The sequence below is a fragment of the Podarcis erhardii genome (genome assembly GCF_964252035.2).
Source record: "Podarcis erhardii genome assembly, chromosome: 2".
Classification (NCBI taxonomy): Eukaryota; Metazoa; Chordata; class Lepidosauria; order Squamata; family Lacertidae; genus Podarcis; species Podarcis erhardii.
This window is the reverse complement of record NC_138498.1, coordinates 121,473,378-121,497,021: the sequence shown is the minus strand read 5'-3', so window position 1 is coordinate 121,497,021 and position 23,644 is coordinate 121,473,378. Positions and strand designations below refer to the sequence as shown.

Below are 23,644 nucleotides of genomic sequence, written 5' to 3'. Positions count from 1 at the left end.
TCTTGCGAGTTTTTCCGACTTTTTTTTCCTCCCCCTTTTTCTAAGCCGCTAAGCCGCTTATCAGCTGATCCGCTAAACTGATAAGCCGCTAAAAGCCGCTAAGCCACTAATAGCGCTAATCTGCTAAGCCATCAATGGGTTTGCTTCGCAAGATGAAAAAACCGCTAGACGAAGAGAATCGCGGAACGGATTCTTTTCGTCTTGCGAGGCACCACTGTATTGTTGTTGTTATCACTATTGTTTATTAAATTTGTATACAACCCTTCATCAGAAGGTCACAGACTGGTTCACAACATAAAAATACAAAATGAGAACACAAAACACTTAATGAAAACAAAATTATCCCCCTCACACAAACACATTTAAAAGACCATAGACCATTAGCCTGATTGAAGAGAAACATTTTCGCCAGGAGCTTAAAGATATGTAATGAAGGCTCTAGGGTTGCCATATTTTGAAGATCAAGAAAGAGGACACATTTGCCGACTTCTACTTTTAACTGTAGATCTCTATGACGACTCTCATTTTACATACCCATGAGAAAGAGGACGTATCCTGGAAAAAGAGGACATATGGCAACCCTAAAAGGCGCCAAGCGATCCTCCTTGGGAAGAGCATTCCACAAACAGGCAGCCACCACATAAAATGCCCATTCTTATGTTTTCACCATCTGGACCTCTCATGGAGTCTTCTGATGAAGGGCTTCTGATGTTTCTAATAGAATCAATAAGATGCTTTCTTTCTCTGGTGCCTACTTAAGAGGAACAGCAGCCCCCAAGCTTCCAAGCTCAGTAGTCTAGTATGTCCCTTTAAACAATAGTTCAAGTAATGGGATAGCTGCCAATGTGCAGAGATATGCCAATCTGAAGTGGATTTTTCTCCAATTAACCACTCCAGTGTTTTAAGACAGCTTTTATTCCGTCAGAATAACAGTAGCAGCTGTGGAACCCACGGACTGGAGGCTGTTGCGAATCTGATGTGGAAGTGTGGATCTTGCTTGAGGCACCACACAGAAGCAGAGTAAGGTCCAAATCTTTTAATGTTGTAAAAGTAATAGGTTCAGCAAACAGCTCTGGGACAATTTAAGCATGGAAAAGTAAGTTCCAGTTTGTAGGCTTTTCAGATGCAAGTACAGTGGTGCCCCGCAAGACGAATGCCTCGCAAGACGAAAAACCCGCTAGACGAAAGGGTTTTCCGTTTTTCGATGCGCTTCGCAAGACGAATTTCCCTATGGGCTTGCTTCGCAAGGCAAAAACGTCTTGCGAGTCTTGCGATTTTTTTCGCTTTCCCCCCCTTTTTCCAAGCCGCTAAGCCGCTAATAGCCTCTTAGCCGCAAAGCCTTTAACAGCCGCTAAGCCGCTAATAGCGCTAATCCGCTAAGCTGCTAATAGGGTTGCTTCGCAAGACGAAAAAACCGCTAGACAAAGAGACTCGCGGAACGGATTATTTTCGTCTTGCGAGGCACCACTGTATATACAGAGACAAGGTATCACTGTTGCTCTAACAAACACCAACTAACCAAGATACAACACCACTGTACAACTGAACGAGTTGACATACATTATTCACAGATATAGTGAGGCCTCCAAGTTGTTACCACCGTAACTGGTTCATTTGACCTTGCACTTGTGATCACCTTGTGTTTGATATTCACGGAGGAACCCCTTCCTATGCCCGGCTACCCCAACAGAGTCCACTGGACTAAAAGCATGCCTGCATTATCAGAACTGGAAGCATCATGTCTTCTTTATATTACTGGTCTCCTAACAATATCCTTTCACACACTCTTTTGAAATCTCTTCACATGTATTAAAGGTAAAGGGACCCCTGGCCATCAGGTCCACTCGTGGCCAACTCTGGGGCTGCGGCGCTCATCTCGCTTTATAGGCCAAGGGAGCTGGGGTACAGCTTCTGGGTCATGTGGCCAGCAGGACTAAGCCGCTTCTGGTGAACCAGAGAAGCGCACGGAAACGCTGTTTACCTTCCTGCCGGAGCGGTCCCTATTTATCTATTTGCACTTTGACGTGCTTTTGAACTGCTAGGTTGGCAGGAGCAGGGATGGAGCAACAGGAGCTCACCCCGTCGCGGGGATTCGAATCGCCGACCTTCTGATCGGCAAGTCCTGGGCTCTGTGGTTTAACCCACAGCGCCACCCGCGTCCCCTTCACATGTAGACTACCTATCAATGTACATACATCAATACTATCGTGGCATGAACCAACTCCAGGAATTCTGACAGCGATTCTGAACCAAGGTAAAATACTTTAGTTAGCTGCTGAGCATTTATACAACCGACATCTTTACATGTCCACTCTTTCTTTGCAGAGGAAGGCAACAGGCAGAGAAACAGTACAGGTGGAGGCAACACAACTTTTGTCCTAGCAGTGAATCAGCAGTGATGGCAGAGACCAGTCTTTCTGAACCAGTTTCCAGTTTGTTAGATGCACAGTATTTGTTCAACTGCAATGCTTAAGTAACTTTGCAAGGAAGAATGGGGAGAAACAGGTTAGCAGTGCCACTGTGACTTCTTAAGTAGCCAAGCTACACCAGTGACCCTCAGTTGTCACTGATTTTATGGTTTCTCCCCTGTATGACTTTTTTGATGGGAACTGAGACTCTCACTGTCTTTGAAGCACTTTCCACATTCCAAGCATTTATATTGTTTCTGCCCTGTGTGAGTTCTTAGATGGGAAGTGAGGTTTTTCTTAAAGTTGAAGGTTTTACCACATTCCAAGCACTGAAATTGTTTCTCCTCTGTGTGAATCCTTTGATGGGAATACAGATGGGAGGTCTGACTGAAATTCTTCCCACACTCCAAACACTGATATGGCTTCTCCCCTGTGTGAATTCTTTGATGGTAACAGAGACTGCTGCTCCGACTGAAGCACTTTCCACATTCCAAGCACTGATATGGCTTCTCCCCGGTGTGAATTCTTTGATGGGAAGTGAGGCTTTCCTTCCATCGGAAGTTCTTTCCACATTCCAAGCACTGATATGGTTTTTCTCCTGTATGAATCATTTGATGGAGGATGAGATGGCTGCTCCGACTGAAGTTCTTTCCACATTCCAAGCAGTGAAATGGTTTCTCCTTGCTGTGAATTATTTGATGGGTCGTGAGATGTGAACTCTGGCTGAAGCATTTCCCACATTCCAAGCACTGATAGGGCTTCTCCCCACTGTGAATCATTTGGTGGGAAGTGAGATGGTGTCTCCGACTGAAGCTTTTTCCACATTCTAAACATTCGTATGGTTTCTCCCCTGTATGAATTCCTTGATGGGAAGTGAGACTTCTCTTCCAGCGGAAGCTCTCTCCACATTCTGAGCACTGATACGGTTTCCTCCCGGTATGAATTCTTTGGTGGGAAGTGAGATTATGTTTCAACCTGAAGCTTTTTCCACATTCCAAGCATTGATATGGTCTCTCACCTGTGTGAATTCTTTGATGGGAAGTGAGATGATCGCTCCGAATGAAGTTCTTTCCACATTCCAAACACTGAAATTGTTTCTCCCCTGTATGAATTATTTGAAGGGAGCTCTGACTGAAGCTCTCTCCACACTCCCAATATTTATATGGCTCCCCCACTGTATAGATTTCATAGCAGTTTCTCTTATTTCTGCTTTCCAATTCTCCACGATCTAAATTGAAGACAGAAACTGATTAGAGCCTTAGTAATAAATGGAGCCTCGCATTATGAAAAAATGCAATTAACGTTTGACAGCTAAGGAAAAACTGAAGGGACTTAGATGGGGGGGCACATCTTACACTCCCAAATGATATGCATTTTGGAAGGTTTTAGTAACTTCTCAACTCTAATTAGGAGAAGCACTAGACCAACTTGTGTATACAGCAACCTAGTTAACAGCAGTGTAGCGTGGGTTGTCAGCACCCGGGGCAAGGCAAGTACCGTATTTTTCCCTCTATAACACGCAGATTTTTTCTCCTAAAAAGGAAGGGGAAATGTCTGTGCGTGTTATAGAGCGAATGTGTGGTCCCTGGAGCCGAAAAATCAGGCAAAAATCAAATCGCCAGGCAAAAATCAAATCGTGGCGCTTCACAGAGAAGGGAAAACTGAAAAGAGGAAGCGGGTGCTTTCCTGCATTCTGCCTCAGGGTCTTACTGCCCACCCTCCTCTGTTTCGTTGCTGTGTTTGCTGAAACGGAACAAAGAGCAGGGAAAGCCCCTCCCCTCCAGGCAAGCTCCGGTGCTGCTGGGGGAGAGGGAGAGAGAGGGGGAAGGGAAAGAGGGGGGGAGGGGAAGGGAGAGAGAGGGGGGAGGGAGGGAGGGAGGGAGGGAGGGAGGGAGAGATAGAGAGATAGAGAGATAGAGAGATAGAGAGAGAGAGAGAGAGAGAGAGAGAGAGAGAGATGGCTGGCTGGCTTGGGTGGGGGAAAACTTTTGCCTTTCTTTCCTCCAACCCGTTAAATCCCTCTCCTGCATTCTTAGCCAGCTGCTTCTCTGCACACCCCTCTAATGTCCCTTCTTTGTTTTTCCTTCGCTCCCCACTTAAAATGTGGTTACAAAGCATAGATCCACATGGATCCTCAGGATCTTTGCATTGGGTCACCCCAAATTCACCATCAGATCACATAGCATGTCCATGGCTACAGCCTGCACCAAAAAAATCACGTACCCACTGTTGCCTGGGGCTGCAATGGTGCAAAAACGTGGTTACAAAGCATGGATCCACAGGGATTCTCAGGATCTTTGCATTGGGTCACCCCAAATTCACCATCAGATCACATAGCATGTCCATGGCTACAGCCTGCACCAAAAAAAACACGTACCCACTGTTGCCTGGGGCTGCAATGGTGCAAAAACGTGGTTACAAAGCATGGATCCACAGGGATTCTCAGGATCTTTGCATTGGGTCACCCCAAATTCACCATCAGATCACATAGCATGTCCATGGCTACAGCCTGCACCAAAAAAATCACGCACCCACTGTTGCCTGGGGCTGCAATGGTGCAAAAACGTGGTTACAAAGCATGGATCCACAGGAATTCTCAGGATTTTGGCATTGGGTCACCCCAAATTCACCATCAGATCACATGTCTGTGGCCACAGCATGAAGCCCAAAAATGACACATCCACTGTTTCATTCAGAATGTTTTTTCCCTTGTTTTCCTCCTCTAAAAACAATGTGCGTGTTATGGTCAGGTGCGTGTTATAGAGCGAAAAATACGGTAATTTGCACCCCCTAACCCGGGGCAAGGCAAGTAATTTGCGCCCCTAACCCCTAACCTGCCACCGCTGTCAGCTTCTTCTTGCTGCTGCCTGGGCTGGGGTATTTACGGCAAGGTAGCCACGGCGGCAGCGGGTCCGTGTCAGGTGATCTGAGGCGAGTTGCCGCTGGTGCTGCTGCCCAAACGACGCCGCTTGCCTGGAGGAGGAGGAGGAGGGCAGAGAGGCGAGGAAAATGCAACAGCAGCAGCAGCGGCGGCGGGGCTGTGAGGATGAGGGGACCGCAGCGAGCGCTGAGAGCCGCTGCCTGCCGGACGCCTTCAGCCCGGACGCGCGCACAGCTTGTCGGTTCCGCGAGACATGGGGCTCTGCTACAGCCTGTGCCAGAGGCTCTTCGGCTACTCCGGAGGCGGCGAGAGCCCCCCCCAGATGTTGCGGCCGGCCCCCCCTGCACCCCCCACGCTATGCCACTGCTAGTTAATTAATCTTTGTTGGAGACATTTACGCTTATGATATATTAACATGCAATGCTTTTAAAAACATGAGTCACACTTCTTAGTCCTAAATCTTGTCTGCATGACATCAAAAACAGGAAAGATCCTAGAAAGGGTTAGAATCCCTGATGTTCTCACTTCCGGTGCTCATTTGTCTTAATGGCTGCCGCTCCCACATTAGTGGAGATCGTTTGCGAAGGATAAACAAAGATGATTTGAGGATAATTGTCCTTGTAAGCTCCCCCCAAGGGGAAGTGAGCTTCACTTGGAGATTGTCTTGATATCTGACTTTCGCTCCTATATGGAATGCAGGAGCAGGGAGACGCTGGGTGCAAAAAGCACTTCGCCTATCAGTAATCCTCTGATGCGGCCATCAAGATGCAGAGGCTCTTCTGTTTATTAGAGTAAAATTCAGACTAATTTACAGACGTGTGCTTGGCTGGATAGGACAAGATTACCATCTGCTAAAATGAAATGGCTACAAGGATGTAAATATTTGAACTGGAAAGAAAAATTTCCTTCGTTGTAAAAGATGGTATGTGCGGGGGGGGGGGGAGCCTTTACCCCTTCTATATATATATATTTTATTTGTTACATAAATGATTACATAAACCCACACCGACTGCTAAAAAAATAATAGAAGGCAGGAAAAGATCAAAGAAAATGGGAGTTTATTTATGGATGACAGTGCAAAATTGAACTGTGTGAGAAACTGGATATGGATTCAAATCATTAAAAAGGATTTATTTCTCACTGCATCGCTAGCTCAGAGGGGTCTTTGAAGACTTGCCAAGGCTTGGCGGAATGCCAGATCATTACCGCGTATGATTAAAGGAAAAAGAGAAAATGGGGGCTTGCCAATGCTTTGGCAGGGCACCAGACTATCTCTGTTCCTAGAATGAAATAAATATGGTGTATGGCAATTACAGCCTCATGTTTTTCAGACAAAGGGAGAAAGAAAGACCGGAAGTGGCTGAGCTGTGCAGGACGAAGGCTAAATAGAATGAAGAAACAATATGGGCAAAACAAAATAAATTAATATAAATATAAAACAAACCTCACGCACAGGAAATAGAAAGATTACAGAATGTTTCTTGCAGAAATATAAATTATTAATGTTTCAATACGAATGGAAGTTAAAAACATTGTAGCTGTGGATAAAGGACTATGATTAAGAATAAATGCAATTGGATTAAATAACCCTTTGTAAGCAGAATGAAAACAAAAATACTGCACCCTGAAATCTAATATGCGGGAAGTCATACAAAATATGTATATGTAATTGGCTGTTTAATTATAATTGAATTGCAATTGTAATTTGGCACTGATGCAATGCGGCATATAGTTGGTTTTTTTGTAGCTGAAAACTAATAAACATTATTTATATATAAAAAAAAGAATCCCTGATGTTGCAGGTGACACCGTTGAACCACATCAGAATATAGGGATTCATCACTTTTATCAGCAATTGATCGTGGATAACAACTGATAATTCATAACAGATACTATCAAGCGACTGGGAGCCTTACCAAAAGAGGCAAAGATTCCACAGGTCTCCTCCATGACTTCTGTATGCAGAGCTCTCTGGTCAGGATCCAACAGTGCCCATTCCTCATCTGTGAAATGCACAGCCACATCCTCGAAGGATGCTGGACTCTACAAGAAAAAAGAAGCCTTTCCTGATTGGACCATTTTTGGCACTTTTTAATTATGGGTGTTTACTGTAAGGTTTTAATGGGAATTATGTATTTCAACAATGGGTGTTTTATCTTTGTGTAACTGCCTCTTCTTCTTTCATAGAATCATAGAGTTGGAAGAGACCACAAGGGCCATCGAGTCCAACCCCCTGCCAAGCAGGAAACACCATCAGAGCACTCCTGACATATGGTCGTCAATCCTCTGCTTAAAGACCTCCAAAGAAGGAGACTCCACCACACTCCTTGGCAGCAAATTCCACTGTCGAACGGCTCTTACTGTCAGGAAGTTCTTCCTAATGTTTAGGTGGAATCTTCTTTCTTGTAGTTTGGAACCACTGCTCCGTGTCCGCTTCTCTGGAGCAGCAGAAAACAACCTTTCTCCCTCCTCTATGTGACATCCTTTTATATATTTGAACATGGCTATTGTATCACCCCTTAACCTCCTCTTCTCCAGGCTAAACATGCCCAGCTCCCTTAGCCGTTCCTCATAAGGTAAGGCATCGTTTCCAGGCCTTTGACCATTTTGGTTGCCCTCCTCTGGACACGTTCCAGTTTGTCAGTGTCCTTCTTGAACTGTGGTGCCCAGAACTGGACACAGTACTCCAGGTGAGGTCTGACCAGAGCAGAATACAGTGGCACTATTACTATTCTTTGTTAGCTTCTTAAAAATCTACTTTAGTATTAAGCCTTTTTTGAATTTATAAATACAGTGGTATTTTGGTTCTCGAACTTAATCCATTCGGGAAGTCCATTTGACTCCCAAAACCGTTCAAAAACCAAGGCACAGCTTCTGATTGGCTGCACTCAAGTGGAAGCCACGTTGGATGTTGGGCTACTGAAAAACGTTCGCAAACCGGAACACTTACTTCCGGGTTTGCAGCGTTCAGGAGCCAATTTGTTCAGCAACTAAGCCATTCGGGAACCAAGGTATGAATGTACTACTACAACCAGATGATTCTAGCTCAGGCATGTCCAAAGTCCGTTTTGGGGACTTAATCCTAAAAAAAACCTCAACAACTTTGGTGGGCCCTCATGGTCCTTCACTTCATCAAATCTGGCCCTCTTTGAAAAAAGTTTGGACACCGCTGTTCTAGATCCATCTAAAGGCCTAGTTAAGTTGAGGGGGCTGATCATTCTTCTTTTGATTGAAACCTTCCCTGAGCGGCCTTCAAAGACTTTATTGAGGACAGGCTTCCAAGAAGCAAAGTGAGAGAGAGATTCATTCAGGCCCAGGGAGGTGAGGAGGGGACAGAGATATGCTGGATGCCCCCAGCCTCTTTTTCCCCACTGACCTGCCACCCCTACCTGTTCCAGTGCCACAGAAGCTGCTTCCCCTCCACTGTGAAGAGGAGATGGCTGAGGAGGTTCTGCCAGCATTATCCAGTCACCTGCGAGGGAAAAAATGTGGTGGGGAGCCAGGAGCACTTCCTTGTTTCAGGGGTTATGTGATAAACATTTATCTACCAATGGGTCTTTATAAATACATACAGTGGTGCCTCGCCAGACGAAATTAATCCGTTCCGCGATTCTCTTCGTCTAGCGGTTTTTTCGTCTTGCGAAGCAAGCCCATTGACAGCTTAGCGGATTAGCGCTATTAGCGGTCTAGCGGCTTTTAGCGATCAGCTGAGAAGCGGCTTATCAGCGGAACAGCTGTTAAGCGGGGGGGAAATGCGGGAACTCGCAAGATTTTTTCGTCTTGCGAAGCAACCCCATAGAGAAATTCGTTTAGCGAAGCGCCTCCAAAAACGGAAAACCCTTTTGTCTAGCGGGTTTTCCGTCTTGCGAGGCATTCGTCTTGCGGGGCACCACTGTATGTTTATACCCATTCTGTGTATCAGTTATGTAAAAGCACCTAAGGGGAATTGGGAGCAGTGAAAAAGGCTGCAGGGGAGTCTCGTCTGCCACCAAAGACTAAAAGAGTCACTAGATTTATTTCACACTCAACAGAGAGAGACCAAACTGAGATACATCCCAACCGTCCTTACCTAGTGGCCCCTGTCTGCTGTCCAATGGAATCATCTCCATCTCAGGGAAATCAGTGTCCATTTTTGCAAGCAGATCCTGTCCCTGAAACAGTAATAAGGAGTCAAAACAGAGATCGAGGAGAAGGAAGGGCAGAGGTTTTTGGACAACCTTCATCTGGATGCTTTCCAAAAAATGTTGGGAATTTTGAGATACCCTCCCTCACATTCCGAATGCCTTGGGAACCATTATGGTGAAACATTCTCACCTGTTGCTGTTTCCACCTCCTGTCCTCTGTCTGGCTCAGGAGGTAACCTTCAGCCAGGGCCACCGCTTGGGAACTGGTCTCCGCTCCACACTCCCTCACCCAGCTCTGCATCTCCGGGGGGAGGACAGCCAGGAACTGCTCCAGGATCACCTGGTCCAGGATCTGATTCTTTGTGTGTTGCTCTGGCTTCAGCCACTGGCGGCAAAGATGATGGAGTTGGTTGCAAACCTCTCGGGGTCCTTTGGCTTCGTGGTAGCAGAAATGCCTGAACTGCTGCCGCTGCACAGCTGAACTGAGGGTATCCTCACCCAGGACCTTCCAGAATACTCCAGAGCTCCCAGGCTTGGTGGTACTGTGGCCTCTTCCTGTTTCAGGGCCAGCTGAGTTTTGCTCTTCCATCTCTGCTCCAAGGTAGCTTCTAAGAGGTCCAAAAGAATTCCTGTCTTAGGTCAATTTCAGTCTGTCCTAATTAGAGCTGATAACAACCCCTACAAAACAAAGACATTGTTACGGGATTGCTACACTGCCAGGAAAGGGAAAATATTCTCCAAGCGAGCCTGGATGAGTTTTGCTAGAACCAGGGCCAGATTATAGCAGTGCAGCAGGAGTCTCTAGCTCTCCTAAAAGGAACAAGACAAAATACGCAGGCCACTGTCTAAACCAGCATTACTCAAAGCATACAGAAAGAAAGGCAGTTTTGCTGCTATTTGTTAAGGCTGGCAAACTGGTCAGTGTTCTGTATTTGGCTGCATAACTGGGATGTAGCAATTGAAGCACAGGGGATGAGGAGATGATTTCTTCCCAGGCTTTTGTTACAGCACTCCTTAAAACAACAAAAAATATAGCTGGGAATCTGTGGGAATCCATTTCTTCTCTCCCATTAAAAATAACAATGATTTTATTATTTGTACCCCACCCATCTGACTGGGTCTCCAATAAACACTGCAAAGGTATGTTTACTTTCAGTCTGACTCTCTCCTGCATTTGAGTCCTCTGATTATTAGCCCTCCAATAGTTCTGAGCAGTGCTTTGTATTCGGTCTCACATCATCCTCTCTGTCTCACAGGAGTTGCACATCTGAATGGTGTCTCCAGAACCCTTGGTAAAGCCACTGCTTGATTAACGGGGAGGGGCCACTAAATCTAATCAAAGCTCAATTGGAGATACAATAGCCAAGGACAGCATGAGGGCACAGAATATGGCCTCTGTAGCCCAAGATGAGGTTAATCCTAAAGGGCAGAAATGACCAATCAAACCACTGGTCCACCTTGCTCAGTGGTGTCCACATGTAACTGGTAGCATCTCTCAGGCTAAGGCTTCAGAAAGGAGACATAAAAGGTGCAGTAAAATAAATGGTCACCACCAACCTGCCTTCCCTTGCTAAGCAGTTAACCATCCAGCTTCCCCCCCCCCAAACAGGGGAATCTGTGAATTATGGTTCTTTGCAGGTTGGGGGGGGGGGGCTCCCTCCATTACTTCTCCTCCCCCACTACAGCCATTTGATTCTTCTGATTACTAGACCTCCAATAGTTCTCATTAGGGCTTTGTATTCAGTCTCAAATGATCCTCTCCGTCTCACAGCCATTGCACGTCTGAATGGGCACATGCGTGTCCTCCAGAAGCCTTGGTAAAGCCACTGCCTGCTTAATGGGAAGGGGCTACGAAATCTAATCAAAGCTCAGATGGAGATACACTTGCACCGAGATCAACTTTAAATGCTCCCCTCCCTGCAATATTTCAAAACGCATCTCCTGCCTTTGCACAGAGGGAGAGAAAAAGGCTGCCCTCCGTGGTTGGGGGGCATCCTGGCTGGATCAGGTCCCCTTTGCACCCTCTCCTTCGCCCAAATGCACAAAAGAAAGGGGGAACAGCAACTCACCGGCTCCCAGAAGGGTCCCCCCAGTGCAGCGCTGGGAGAGACAAAGACCACGTTCCTCCCCCCGGGGAAAAGCCAGGCAGGGAGGGGCTTGGGAGGGAGGGGCTTTCCTCCTGGAGGACTCTGCAAACCCCCCCCCTTATCTCCCGCCCTATTCCCTTCCGCTCTGGGAATCCGGTTCGGTTCGCTTTAACCCTTAAAAGGCCAAAAAGGCGAGAGGGGCTGCCTGTAACGCAAGAGGCAGGGCAGCAGCTCTTTGCAGGCAGAAGCCCACGAGTTCAATGCTGGACATTGCTTTTTTTTTTTTAAAGGTGACAAGCTATGGGGAAAACCTCTAGGGGGAGAGAGACCGCCAAGCAGCAGGATCAGCTCCCTCTGCATCTCTCCGTGCACTCCAAATACATCCAAAGCACATTTAACCCCTGCAAAACAATCACGAGGAACTGTGGTTTGTGTTTGTGTGCCTATTGTCTTATCTCAGCACATTAAACCTTGGTTTGCCCTCTGTATATATGTGTGTTTCTTCTTCGCCCCCTTCTGGCCTGAAAGGGAATGGATATCTTTTTTTACAGGTTCCATGAGAGTGGCAGCGATTACTGATGTTAAAATAAAAGGACCCCTGACCATTAGGTCCAGTTGTGACCAACTCTGGGGTTGCGGCGCTCATGTCGCTTTATTGGCCGAGGGAGCCGGCGTACAGCTTCCCGGTCATGTGTCCAGTGTCCATGACTTCTAGATCAAGGGAAGTAATAGTGCCACTGTATTCTGCTCTGGTCAGACCTCACCTGGAGTACTGTGTCCAGTTCTGGGCACCACAGTTCAAGAAGGACACTGACAAACTGGAACGTGTCCAGAGGAGGGCAACCAAAATGGTCAAAGGCCTGGAAACGATGCCTTACCTTATGAGGAACGGCTAAGGGAGCTGGGCATGTTTAGCCTGGAGAAGAGGAGGTTAAGGGGTGATATGATAGCCATGTTCAAATATATAAAAGGATGTCACATAGAGGAGGGAGAAAGGTTGTTTTCTGCTGCTCCAGAGAAGTGGACACGGAGCAATGGTTCCAAACTACAAGAAAAAAGATTCCACCTAAACATTAGGAAGAACTTCCTGACAGTAAGAGCTGTTGGACAGTGGAATTTGCTGCCAAGGAGTGGGGTGGAGTCTCCTTCTTTGGAGGTCTTTAAGCAGAGGTTTGACGACCATATGTCAGGAGTGCTCTGATGGTGTTTCCTGCTTGGCAGGGGGTTGGACTCGATGGCCCTTGTGGTCTCTTCCACTCTATGATTCTATGATTCTATGACTAAGCCGCTTCTGGCGAACCAGAGCAGCGCACGGAAATGCCGTTTACCTTCCCGCCGGAGTGGTACCTATTGATCTACTTGCACTTTGAGGTGCTTTCGAACTGCTAGGTTGGCAGGAAGTGTTAGCTGCTTCTAAAAGAGGAGACTGGCAGACCAGGGTTCCTGCGCTGGAATGGGGAGCCCGTAGATTGGAAGTACACAGCCAAATGTAAAGATCATTTCTGTATTGCAGGGGGTTGGACTAGATGACCCCCGGGGTCCCTTCCAACTCCACAATTCTACGATCATAGGGCACCGCTGAAGCTGATCAGTTACAGGCAGCCCAGTCCTTTGGATCAAGAAATATGAAGCTCTGGAGCAACACACATGCCATACGTTTAAAGCATGTGTGCAAATCCTGTGAACTGTAGTGTACCCCTCGGAGCTACAGTTCCCAGCACCATTCACAAACCACAGTTCCCCAGGATCCTTTTGCAGTGTCTTGGGCATGTATGCAGCCCCAGACCGAAACACCCTCGAGTTCAGGGCCTGATTCCTCCTTTGAAAGTCGCACAACAACAACAACAACAACAACAACAACTTTTAATTTATATCCCGCCCAACTGGCTGGGTTTCCCCAGCCACTCTGGGCAGCTTACAACATATAAAACACAACAAAACACCAAGCATTTTTTTAAAAAATCCTATACAAGCAACAAACCAATAAATCAATAAAAGCAATAACAGTAACAACAACAGATAGGTAGCCGTGTTGGTCTGCCATAGTCAAAACAAAATAAAAAAATTCCTTCCAGTAGCACCTTAAAGACCAACTAAGTTAGTTCTAGGTATGAGCTTTCGTGTGCATAAGAGATAAGAATCCTGGGAGATTGAAGTGTTCTCCTACTGGTTTCTCTGTCTTGTGATTCCTGATGTCAGATTTATGTCCGTTTATCCTTTGGCGTAAGGTTTGGCCTGTTTGTCCAATATAGAGAGCTGAAGGACACTGTTGGCAATCTCCCAGGACATTCTATACAAGATCTCAAAGTAGCTGTTCTATTACAAAGGAATTTCAGAAATAGACTGGAAAGAGAAGCTGCTGAATTGCAACTTATTACCAAACTTAAAACCATGGAGAGACCTGGTCTGAACAAAGACCTTGGATTCTTATCTCATTATACATGACAAAGCCATTTTTCACCTTCTCACCCCTTGCTTTTTCCTGTAAGACCTATTGCAGTCGTTAAGAGTCGTCCACAGGCTCATCACAGCCATCTGCCAATCACCCATTCCCACCACCCTTCTGAGTAATACCCCTCCCCACCTTCTCACTATATAGAAGGGTCTGGGGACTTCTGTTTCAGTGTATCTGAAGAAGTGTGCATGCACACGAAAGCTCATACCTAGAACCAACTTAGTTGGTCTTTAAGGTGCTACTGGAAGGATTTTCTTTATTTTGTAGTAACAACAACAACAACAACAACAATCAGTTTACAGTTATACCCAACTTAAGATAACTGACGCTGCAGCCTGGCCATCTCTCTCTCTCTTCCTGGATCTCTTCCCCATCACTTGCCACGTGGAAATGTCGCGGATTGAGCTTGGAGCTTCCGCACGCCTTTTGCAGGAGTTGCACCACCGAGCTTCGCGCAGCCCCTCTCGCTGCTTGGCTTTCTAAGGGTTAAAATGGGCCGGAACTGGTTTCCTAGAGAGGAAGGGAAATGGGATTTGGGGGCGAGGGAGGGGGAACACCAAGAACAAACATTCCTCCCCACGGTGCCCCTTCCTGGCTTCCCACCTTCGGGGTCCGAAAGTGGCCTTTGTGCCTCGCAAGTGCTACATCGGTGGACACCTCTGAGGTTTGGTGAGTCTCTATTTCCGAGCCCCCCCCCCACGCCCCAATTTGATGCATTTGGGTAAAGGGGATTCCCAGGGCTGCAGGGGGAGGGTGCCTGCTCAGCTGATCCATCCAAGATCCCCCACAGAGCACCCAAGTCAGGGATCAGGTCTATTCCCTCTCTGCAAGGTCAAGTGGCCGCTTTGGAATAATAATAATAATCATCATCATCATCATCATCATCATCATCATCATCATCATCTATATCCCACTCTTCCTTACGAAGGGGTAAAACACTGAAAGGTGGGGGGAGGCTAGTTTGTCCCCCAAAATGTACACACACACACACACACACACACACAGCCTCAGGTTCTACAAATACTAGAAACTTTGTCTCTCTTTTAAAATAGGAATCTGGATTATGGTTCGTGGAGAAGGGAGGAATTTTCCCCTTACACACCCACTAAACAAATCCATTCGACCCTGTTGGTTTGCTTTCAGTCCGTGGTCTCTCCTGCATTTGATTCCTTTGATTAAAAGACCACTTGTAGTTTTATTGCTATTATTATTATTATTATTATTATTATTATTATTTATTATATTGAATTCAGATACTGCCCTATATAGGTCTCAGGGCGGTTCACAGAATAAAATCAAAATATAAAACCGCAAAATGCATAATCAAAATAAAAACAACAGCAATCCAATAACCCACCCTCCCCCAAAAGCCCACATTTTTAAAGGGCATAGGATGTCAATCATACCGGAGGGAAGTGTTTAAAGTACAACGCTGACCTGACCTCGATGGAAGTGCATATTCGACTGCAGTTTTGATTAGAATGATAATGCACCCCTCCCCCCCAAAAAAGTAAGTGGAGATATCAAGCCTCCTGACTGACATGCATGTGCCCATTCAGACATGCAACACCCAAACATGAGACTGAACGGAAAATATTCCTTAAAACTACAAGCAGTCTTTTAATCAAAGGAATCAAATGCAGCAGAGACCACCGACTGAAAGCAAACCAACATGGTCGAATGGATTTGTTTAGTGGGTGTGTAAGGGGAAAATTCCTCCCTTCTCCACGAACCATAATCCAGATTCCTATTTTAAAAGAGAGACAAAGTTTCTAGTATTTGTAGAACCTGAGGCATTGTGTGTGTGTGTACATTTTGGGGGACAAACTAGCCTCCCCCCACCTTTCAGTGTTTTACCCCTTCGTAAGGAGGAGTGGGATATAGATTGAATACTTAATAATCATAGCAATGCTTTGCTCCTCCCTGGGAAAAATTCTCATGACTGCCCCACATCCTGTTGTATGAAAGGGAAATAATCCCATTTAATACACTCTCTGGCCAATTGGTGGTGGGGCACTGCAGAGCCCCATTGCTCACACCTGCCAGGGGACTTTCAGTCACATGACTGTGTAGAAGGATTTGCAGAAAACAACCTTTTTGTGATCTCAGATGTTACAAAAAAGCTGCCTTTAACTTGCTAGGATGAAAAGGATGCACTAAATCAGGGTGGGTTGGGGGACAGTCTCTCTTCGGGACCCTGGGTGATTCCTAACTTTTGCCTGATGCTCAAAAACAACTCACTTGTTATGACAGTTCTGAATTCACTAATTCACTCTTTGCTTTAAAGCAATGAAAGAAAGGGTGTTGAGGAACCAGGCTGACTCCCCTGCCTTTGCAACACCACTGAGAAACAGAGAGAAGCGGCCAGCCTTGCTTATATCTAAGAGTGAGGATGGGGAGTGTTGAGGCTGCAAGGCCCACCTGGAAGGGTGCTGAGGCCCAGGAGTGTCCCGTGGCCTATAGGTTGAGGAAAGCTGGCGTAAAAGGTGGCCGGCACATTTTGCTTCGTAACTTTCAGTCGAGGAGGGCTATTGCATCACTATAATCTGGCCTGGTTGCTAGCGAGAACCCTTCAGACTGGCTCAGGAAACAATTTTTCCTCTCCTGACAGTGTAGCGTCTAATAACAGAACAACGTATTGGCTTTATAGGTCTTTGTAGCGCTTCTAACTAGGGCAGACTGAAATTGGCAGAAGACCGAGGACTTCCTTCAGACCTCTTGGAGGCTTCCTTGGAGCATAGATGGAAGAGGAAAACTCGGCAGGCCCCGAAAAAGGAAGAGGCTGTGATGCCATCAAGACTGGGAGCAGTAGGCGATTCTGGGAGAGGACAGTGCAGAAGGTCCTGGGTGAGGAGGACGACCTCAGCTCAGATGTTCAGCGCCAGCAGTTCAGGGCGTTCTGCTACCAGGAGGCCAAGGGGCCCCGAGAGGTTTGGAGTCAACTCCACCGACTTTGTCGTCAGTGGCTGAAGCCGGAACAACGCACCAAGACTCAAATCCTGGACCTGGTGATCCTGGAGCAATTCTTGACTGTCCTTCCACTGGAGATGGAGAGCTGGGTGAGGGAATGTGGAGCGGAGACCAGTTCCCAGGCAGTGGCCCTGGTCGAAGGTTTCCTCCTGAGTCAAGCAGAGGTCAAGAAGCAGAAAGAGCAGCAGGTGAGAGTTTCATCTAGATAATCTCAAGGGGCGCAGAATGTGAGGGAGGGTCTCCCAAAAATTCTCTTAATTTTTGGGGGGGAAACATCCAAAGAAGAATATTCAGCAACTCTTCGGTTCCTACCTCTGTCATGGCTTTTCTAACCCTTCTCCCCCTTTGATGTCTTCCATCCTCGTTACTGTTTCAGATACAGGATCGGTTTGCAAAAAAGGGCACTAATGTCCTAGAGGTGGAGAGGAATCCATTGGACACCAGACAGGGGCCACTGGGTGAGGATTGATCTTAATTTGATTTTGAAATAAATCCAAGGCCCCTTTAATCATTTGTAGTAGTAGATTGTTGTCTTCCAGCCTTTTCCACCACTGAGAAATGTGTTGATTTACAACATTTCATCATTTATACATGGAGACCAGCATTTCGACCTTTTTTTCCAAGCATCGAAAGCGGGAGAGATGTGTTCCACACTATAACATAAAATGAGTAGAAATACTCAATAGGTATCTTCGAAGATCTATGTGGCGCGTGACGCTGTGGTCTAAACCACTGAGCCTGGGGCTTGCCGACCCGTTGCTTGGTCCCAGCTCCTGCCCACCTAGCAGTTCGGAAGCACGTCAAAGTGCAAGTAGATAAATAGGTACCGCTCCGGCGGGAAGGTAAGCGGCATTTCTGTGCGCTGCTCTGGATTGCCAGCAGCGGCTTAGTCATGCTGGCCACATGACCCAGAAGCTGTCTGCGGACAAACACCGGCTCCCTCGGCCTATAGAGCAAGATGAGTGTGCAGCCCCAGAGTTGTTGGCGACTGGACCTAACGGTCAGGGGTACCTTTACCTTTAAGATCCATGTGTAGTTACAGATGGGTAGCCGTGTTGGTCTGCCATAGTCAAAACAAAATAAAAAGATCTCAAAGTAGCTGTTCTATTACAAAGGAATTTCAGAAATAGACTGGAAAGAGAAGCTGCTGAATTGCAGCTTATCACCAAACTTAAAACCATGGAGAGACCTGGTCTGAACAAAGACCTTGGATTCTTATCTCATTATACATGACAAAGCCATTTTTCACCTTCTCACCCCTTGCTTTTTCCTGTAAGACCTATTGCAGTCGTTAAGAGTCGTCAACAGGCTCATCACAGCTATCTGCCAATCACCCATTCCCAGCACCCTTCTGAGTAACACCCCTCCCCACCTTCTCACTATATAGAAGGGTCTGGTGACTTCTGTTTCAGTGTATCTGAAGAAGTGTGCATGCACATGAAAGCTCATACCTAGAACTAACTTAGTTGATCCATGTGTAGTTAGGCATGCATTGCTGAATCTTGGAGACAAGCGTGTGCTCCTGTCTTCTGTCTTCTATCCTCCTTTATATCTTGCAGGTGAAGGAATGATTTCAGCAAGATCACCTCAGGCATCTCCTCATTGCAATGGAAGGGTAGCAGTTTCAGTGGAACAAGATCAGGTAAGGGAAGGGTCATCCAGGAGACTGGGGGCCGTCTGGGTTCTCCTGCCCCCTCCTTCAGACTTTAGCAATCTCTCTCTCTTCCACCTTGCTTTCAAAGCTACTCAATGAATGTTTAAATCCTGAGAATAAGGAGCCACATCGCCTAGCAGTTAGCTATCAATTTTAGGTTCTTCTTTATTTTGCATTCTTTTGCGCCGGAGTCAATTCTCTAATGTATGCCAGTTGCATCTTCTGAAGCTAGGAAGCCTGGTCTCAGCTCCGCAGACGGTCCCACGCTTATTTTAGAGGTCACAGAGGGAATATTTTCCACAATTCAGGTAGGTAGCCGTGTTAGCCTGACGCAGTCAAAATATATTTTTAAAAATAAAAATTGTCCAGTAGCACCTTAGAGGCCAACTAAGTTTGTTCTCTGTATAAGCTTTCATGTGCATGCTCACGAAAGCTTATACCAAGAACAAACTTAGTTAGTCTCTAAGGTGTTACTGGACAATTTTAAATTTTTTAAAATATTTTTTCCACAATGAAGCAGAATAAAAGTCAGGTTAAGCACTGACTCATCAGAGTAGAAGTGTATAAAATTCTACACAGCATGGGCAAATGTTTCTCCTTCTCTCATTACACTAGGAAGACTTGTGGGCATCAAATGAAACTGAATAAATTTAATACATTTTTAAATTATTTTTTTTTAAAAAGGTTTCCCGCTCCTGTTACAAACATATGTCCATTGCTTCCTGATGTTGCTACTTCATTCTTCTTCTTTAATCACCTTCTCATCCTTCTATTAATTTTAATCCGTTTTCATGGCTAGCCTTTGTTGTTTCCTTGCAGTCAGCACCTTTGTTGTTTTCCCGAACATGTGAATATCCAGCAATCTGTTTCCGGACCTGGAGTGTAGAGATAATTTATTGCCACCGCCCTTTGTCCATTCACATTCCACTCCTTGGATGACTTTAAAAGAGGATTAGACAAGGTCATGGAGGATAAAGCTATCAGCGGCTACAAGCCACAATGACTGTGTTCTACCTCCACTGTCATAGACATTATGCCTCCAAATACCAGTTGCAGGAAATCACAGGTGGGCAGAGTGCTGTTGTGTCCTAGGCCTTGCTTGCGGGCTTCCCATTGGCCACTGTGAGAACAGGGGATTGGAGTCTCTAAGATGGTTGGGCGGCAGTTCCACGCCTCCTTCCGGCAACTGCTGCAGCCAAGCTGGTGTCAAACGTCTTGTTCTGTTTTGCTTTGGACCACATCAGTGAGGCCGAGAGCGGGGTCTTGTCATGTGGGCAGCCCAGGACCTCCAGACACACTGCTCAGGATTGTGCCCCAGGGAGGTCACTTTGGTGCTGCTAATGCAGTGGTTTGACTTCACCCCTGGAGGAACACTCCATTATCTCTTGAGACAGACAGGTGCCAGCAAGACTTATCAGCAGCATAAAAACCAGTTGCACAGATTTTGTTGTTTAGTCATGTCCAACTCTTCGTGACCCCATGGACCAGAGCACACCAGGCACTCCTGTCTTCCACTGCCTCCCGCAGTTGGTCAAACTCATGTTCGTAGCTTCGAGAACACTGTCCAACCATCTCGTCCTCTGTCGTCCCCTTCTCCTTGTGCCCTCCATCTTTCCCAAAATCAGGGTCTTTTCCAGTGAGTCTTCTCTTCTCATGAGGTGGCCAAAGTATTGGAGCCTCAGCTTTAGGATCTGTCCTTCCAGTGAGCACTCAGGGCTGATTTCCCTAAGAATGGATAGGTTTGATCTTCTTGCAGTCCATGGAACTCTCAAGAGTCTCCTCCAGCACCATAATTCAAAAGCGTCAATTCTTCGGCGATCAGCCTTCTTTATGGTCCAGCTCTCACTTCCATACATCACTACTGGGAAAACCATAGCTTTTACTATATGGACCTTGGTTGGCAAGGTGATGTCTCTGCTTTTTAAGATGCTGGCTTGATCTGTCATCGCTTTTCTCCCAAGAAGCAGGTGTCTTTTGATTTCGTGACTATTGTCACCAGATACACAGATACTAAAATATAAATGCCCACTTTTAAAATGGGAAATAAAAGAACCCAATTAAGACAGCACAGCACTTCATAGATATAATATATTGGAGAGCAAATAGTAGTAGAAAGCTTTTATTCTTTCTATCAGGAGGACATAATTTCTTTTAATTTTTAGGGTACGGTGTTCTTTGAGGACGTGGCTGTATACTTCACAGATGAGGAGTGGGCCCTGCTGAATCCTGACCAGAGAATGCTGCATAACAGTGTCATGGAGGAGAACTGTGTGATCGTGGCGTCTCTTGGTATGGCTCCCTGTTGGATGATAATATCTGCTGTGAAATTCAGTATGTCTGTTTTATGGTGAATGATCTGATGCAGCTCAGTGGCACCACGTACAGCATTTGGGCAAGTATCTACTGTGTTGTCTCAGGACTCGTACACCAGTTATGCCCTTCTAAAGAGTTGTCAGACTGGTCTGAACTTCCCAGGCCTTTGAAATGTGAGTTTCAGGGTTGCTCAGGGTAGAAGTAGCCCCTCATTAATTTTCTGGTTGGCCAAAGGAAACCACTGACTTCAGAGATGGATTTCATGATTGGCCCAAACAGCAATCCATCTCAGAAAAGAGGTGGGCTTTTACTCATCTCAGATTCCCATAGCTATATGACGCTTTTGCCTTCGTGGAAATATCTCTTCAAGAGTCCTCCCTACCCAAAGTCCTACCCACCCCTAATAATAATAATAATAATAATAATAATAATAATAATTTTTATTTATACCCTGCCCTCCCCGCCAGAGCCAGGCTCAGGGCGGCTAACACCAATAAAATTTCAGTAAAAACATAATAGGAAAAAAGAAAAAGAACAATTTAAGATACAGGTTAAAATGCAATTTAAAATGCAGCCTCATTTTAAAAGTCAAAACCATAAGGGGAGGGAAACATAAGGGTCAGACTGAGTCCAAACCAAAGGCCAGGTGGAACAGCTCTGTCTTGCAGGCCTTACGGAAAGATGTCAAGTCCCCCAGGGCCCTAGTCTCTTGTGACAGAGCGTTCCACCAAGTTGGGGCCAGTACTGAAAAGGCCCTGGCCCTAATTGAGACCAATCTAACCACTTTGTGACTTGGGACCTCCAAAATGTTGTCATTTGTGGACCTTAAGGTCCTCCGCGGGGCATACCAGGAGAGGCGGTCCCGTAGGTACAATTTGTATAATTTGCTGTTTGGCTTAACTGCCTTTCATGGGCAATTGCAGATGAACTTCAAAGTGATAAATCTCAGGCTCATCAGCTGATCAGCTCCAGGAGCCTTATCAGGTGACCTAGGCAGTTCCTGATGAAGAATTCCCTAATGCTGCTGATCCCAGTGGGACATCCTGACAGAGACGATCAGCTGATGGTTACTGAGAGGGAGCCCCACCAGCAAGGAGCAAACAGGAGTGTATTTTAAGCTCCTCGTTATTCATTTACAGCAACGTTTTACCTTCCCACACCAGAAGTTGCAGGTCTAGCAGAAAACAACCTCACAGGCCCTCATCAGACCCATGTGCCAGAGGTTCACCACCATTGCTTTAGCTAGAGAAGTCAGGGATTGTCCATGGAACTTCTAAGCCTAACCTTTACATTCTATCGTATTTTCATCTTTTCTATTGCTCCTCACAGTTCTGAAGAGAATGGACATGGTTGTATCATTTACCTGCACATCAACCTTGTGAAGTAGGCTAGACTGAAAGGGAGAGTGATTGGTCAAAGATGACCCAATGATCTTCGACACTAAGCCGAACCCAGTTTTACACAGCCCAGATTCAACAGTCTGTAGCAAGCCAGCTCTCAGTTAATGCTGGCGACCAAAGGGAGTTAATTCTGTAGTAAGATCTGCCTCTCATCAAAGTCCCTTCATTTCTTCCTTCATCACAAGCATTATTGGGCATTGTTCCGTATTTTGGGGTTCTGTTTCCTCCTAAGGCTCTCTCATTAGTTTTTGTTGTCATTGCAGAAGGTGACAAATTGGAAACCAAGAATCAGGGAGACCATGACAAACTCCACACAGTAGAGAAGCCATATGAATATCTGGAGTGTGGAGAAAGCATCTATCAGAGTTCCCATCAAGGAACTGACAACAAGGAGAAACTTTATCAGTGCTTGGAATGTGGGAAGAACTTCAGCTGGAAGAAAAATCTCACTTCCCATCAAAGAATTCATACCGAAGAGAAGCGATATCAGTGCTTGGATTGTGGGAAGAGCTTTAACAGAAGCACAGATTTCTGTCGTCATCAAAGAATTCATACAGGGGAGAGACCGTACGAATGCTTAGAATGTGGCAAGAGCTTCAGTCAGAGCTCCAACCTCCACGCCCATCAAAGAATTCACAGTGGGAACAAACCCTACCAGTGTCTGGAATGTGGGATTGGCTTCACCACCAAGAGAAGTCTCACTTCCCATCAAAGGATTCATACTGGGGAGAGACCATATCAGTGCTTGGAGTGTGGAAAGAGCTATAGCTGGAAGGACAGTCTCACTTCCCATCAAAGGATTCATACAGGGGAAAAGCCCTACCAGTGCTTGGAGTGTGGAAAGAGCTTCCACAGAAGCACACATTTCCGCCGCCATCAAAGAATTCACAGCGGGGAGAAACCCTACCAGTGCTTGGAATGTGAGAAGAGCTTCAGCTGGAAAGAAAGTCTCACTTCCCATCAGAGAATCCATACAGGGGAGAAACAATATCAATGCTTGTAAATGGGGAAAGAATTTTATTAAATGTACCGTCTTTTTTGCTCTATAAGACTCTTAAAAAGTAAGGGGAAATGTGTGTGTGTCTTATGGAGCGAATGCAGGCTGTGCAGCTATCTCAGAAGCCAGAACAGCAAGAGGGATTGCTGCTTTCGCTGCTCAGCGATCCCTCTTGTTGTTCTGGCTTCTGAGATTCAGAATATATTTTTTCTTGTTTCCCTCCTCCAAAAAGTAGGTGCGTCTTATGGTCTGGTGCATCTTATAGAGCGAAAAATACAGTACCATTTCCCATCTTCATTGAGGTTTTCACAGCAGGAAGAATCCGTTTCAGGAGTGCCAGGAGTGTGGCCCATCC

General features: G+C 46.1%; 2 protein-coding genes across 2 annotated transcripts; one reads left to right on the top strand and one right to left on the bottom strand.

Moving 5' to 3' along the window:
- Positions 1-225: 225 nt before the first annotated feature.
- Positions 226-11,576, bottom strand: LOC309336779 (uncharacterized protein). The gene is made up of 6 exons (XM_081853098.1): positions 11,483-11,576; positions 9,604-10,021; positions 9,359-9,440; positions 8,679-8,761; positions 7,206-7,332; positions 226-3,636 (listed from the first exon to the last, which is right to left on the bottom strand). The coding sequence occupies exons 2-6, from the start codon at positions 10,000-10,002 to the stop codon at positions 2,573-2,575; spliced, it is 1,755 nt and encodes a 584-aa protein (XP_081709224.1). The 5' UTR covers positions 10,003-10,021; positions 11,483-11,576; the 3' UTR covers positions 226-2,572.
- A 2,870-nt stretch (positions 11,577-14,446) lies between these two features.
- Positions 14,447-23,322, top strand: LOC309336940 (uncharacterized protein). Its single transcript, XM_081853467.1, has 6 exons — positions 14,447-14,624; positions 16,606-17,113; positions 17,302-17,383; positions 18,485-18,567; positions 20,742-20,868; positions 22,556-23,322. Exons 2-6 carry the CDS (start codon positions 16,697-16,699, stop codon positions 23,293-23,295), a joined length of 1,449 nt encoding a protein of 482 aa, XP_081709593.1. The 5' UTR covers positions 14,447-14,624; positions 16,606-16,696; the 3' UTR covers positions 23,296-23,322.
- The last annotated feature ends 322 nt before the right edge of the window (positions 23,323-23,644 follow it).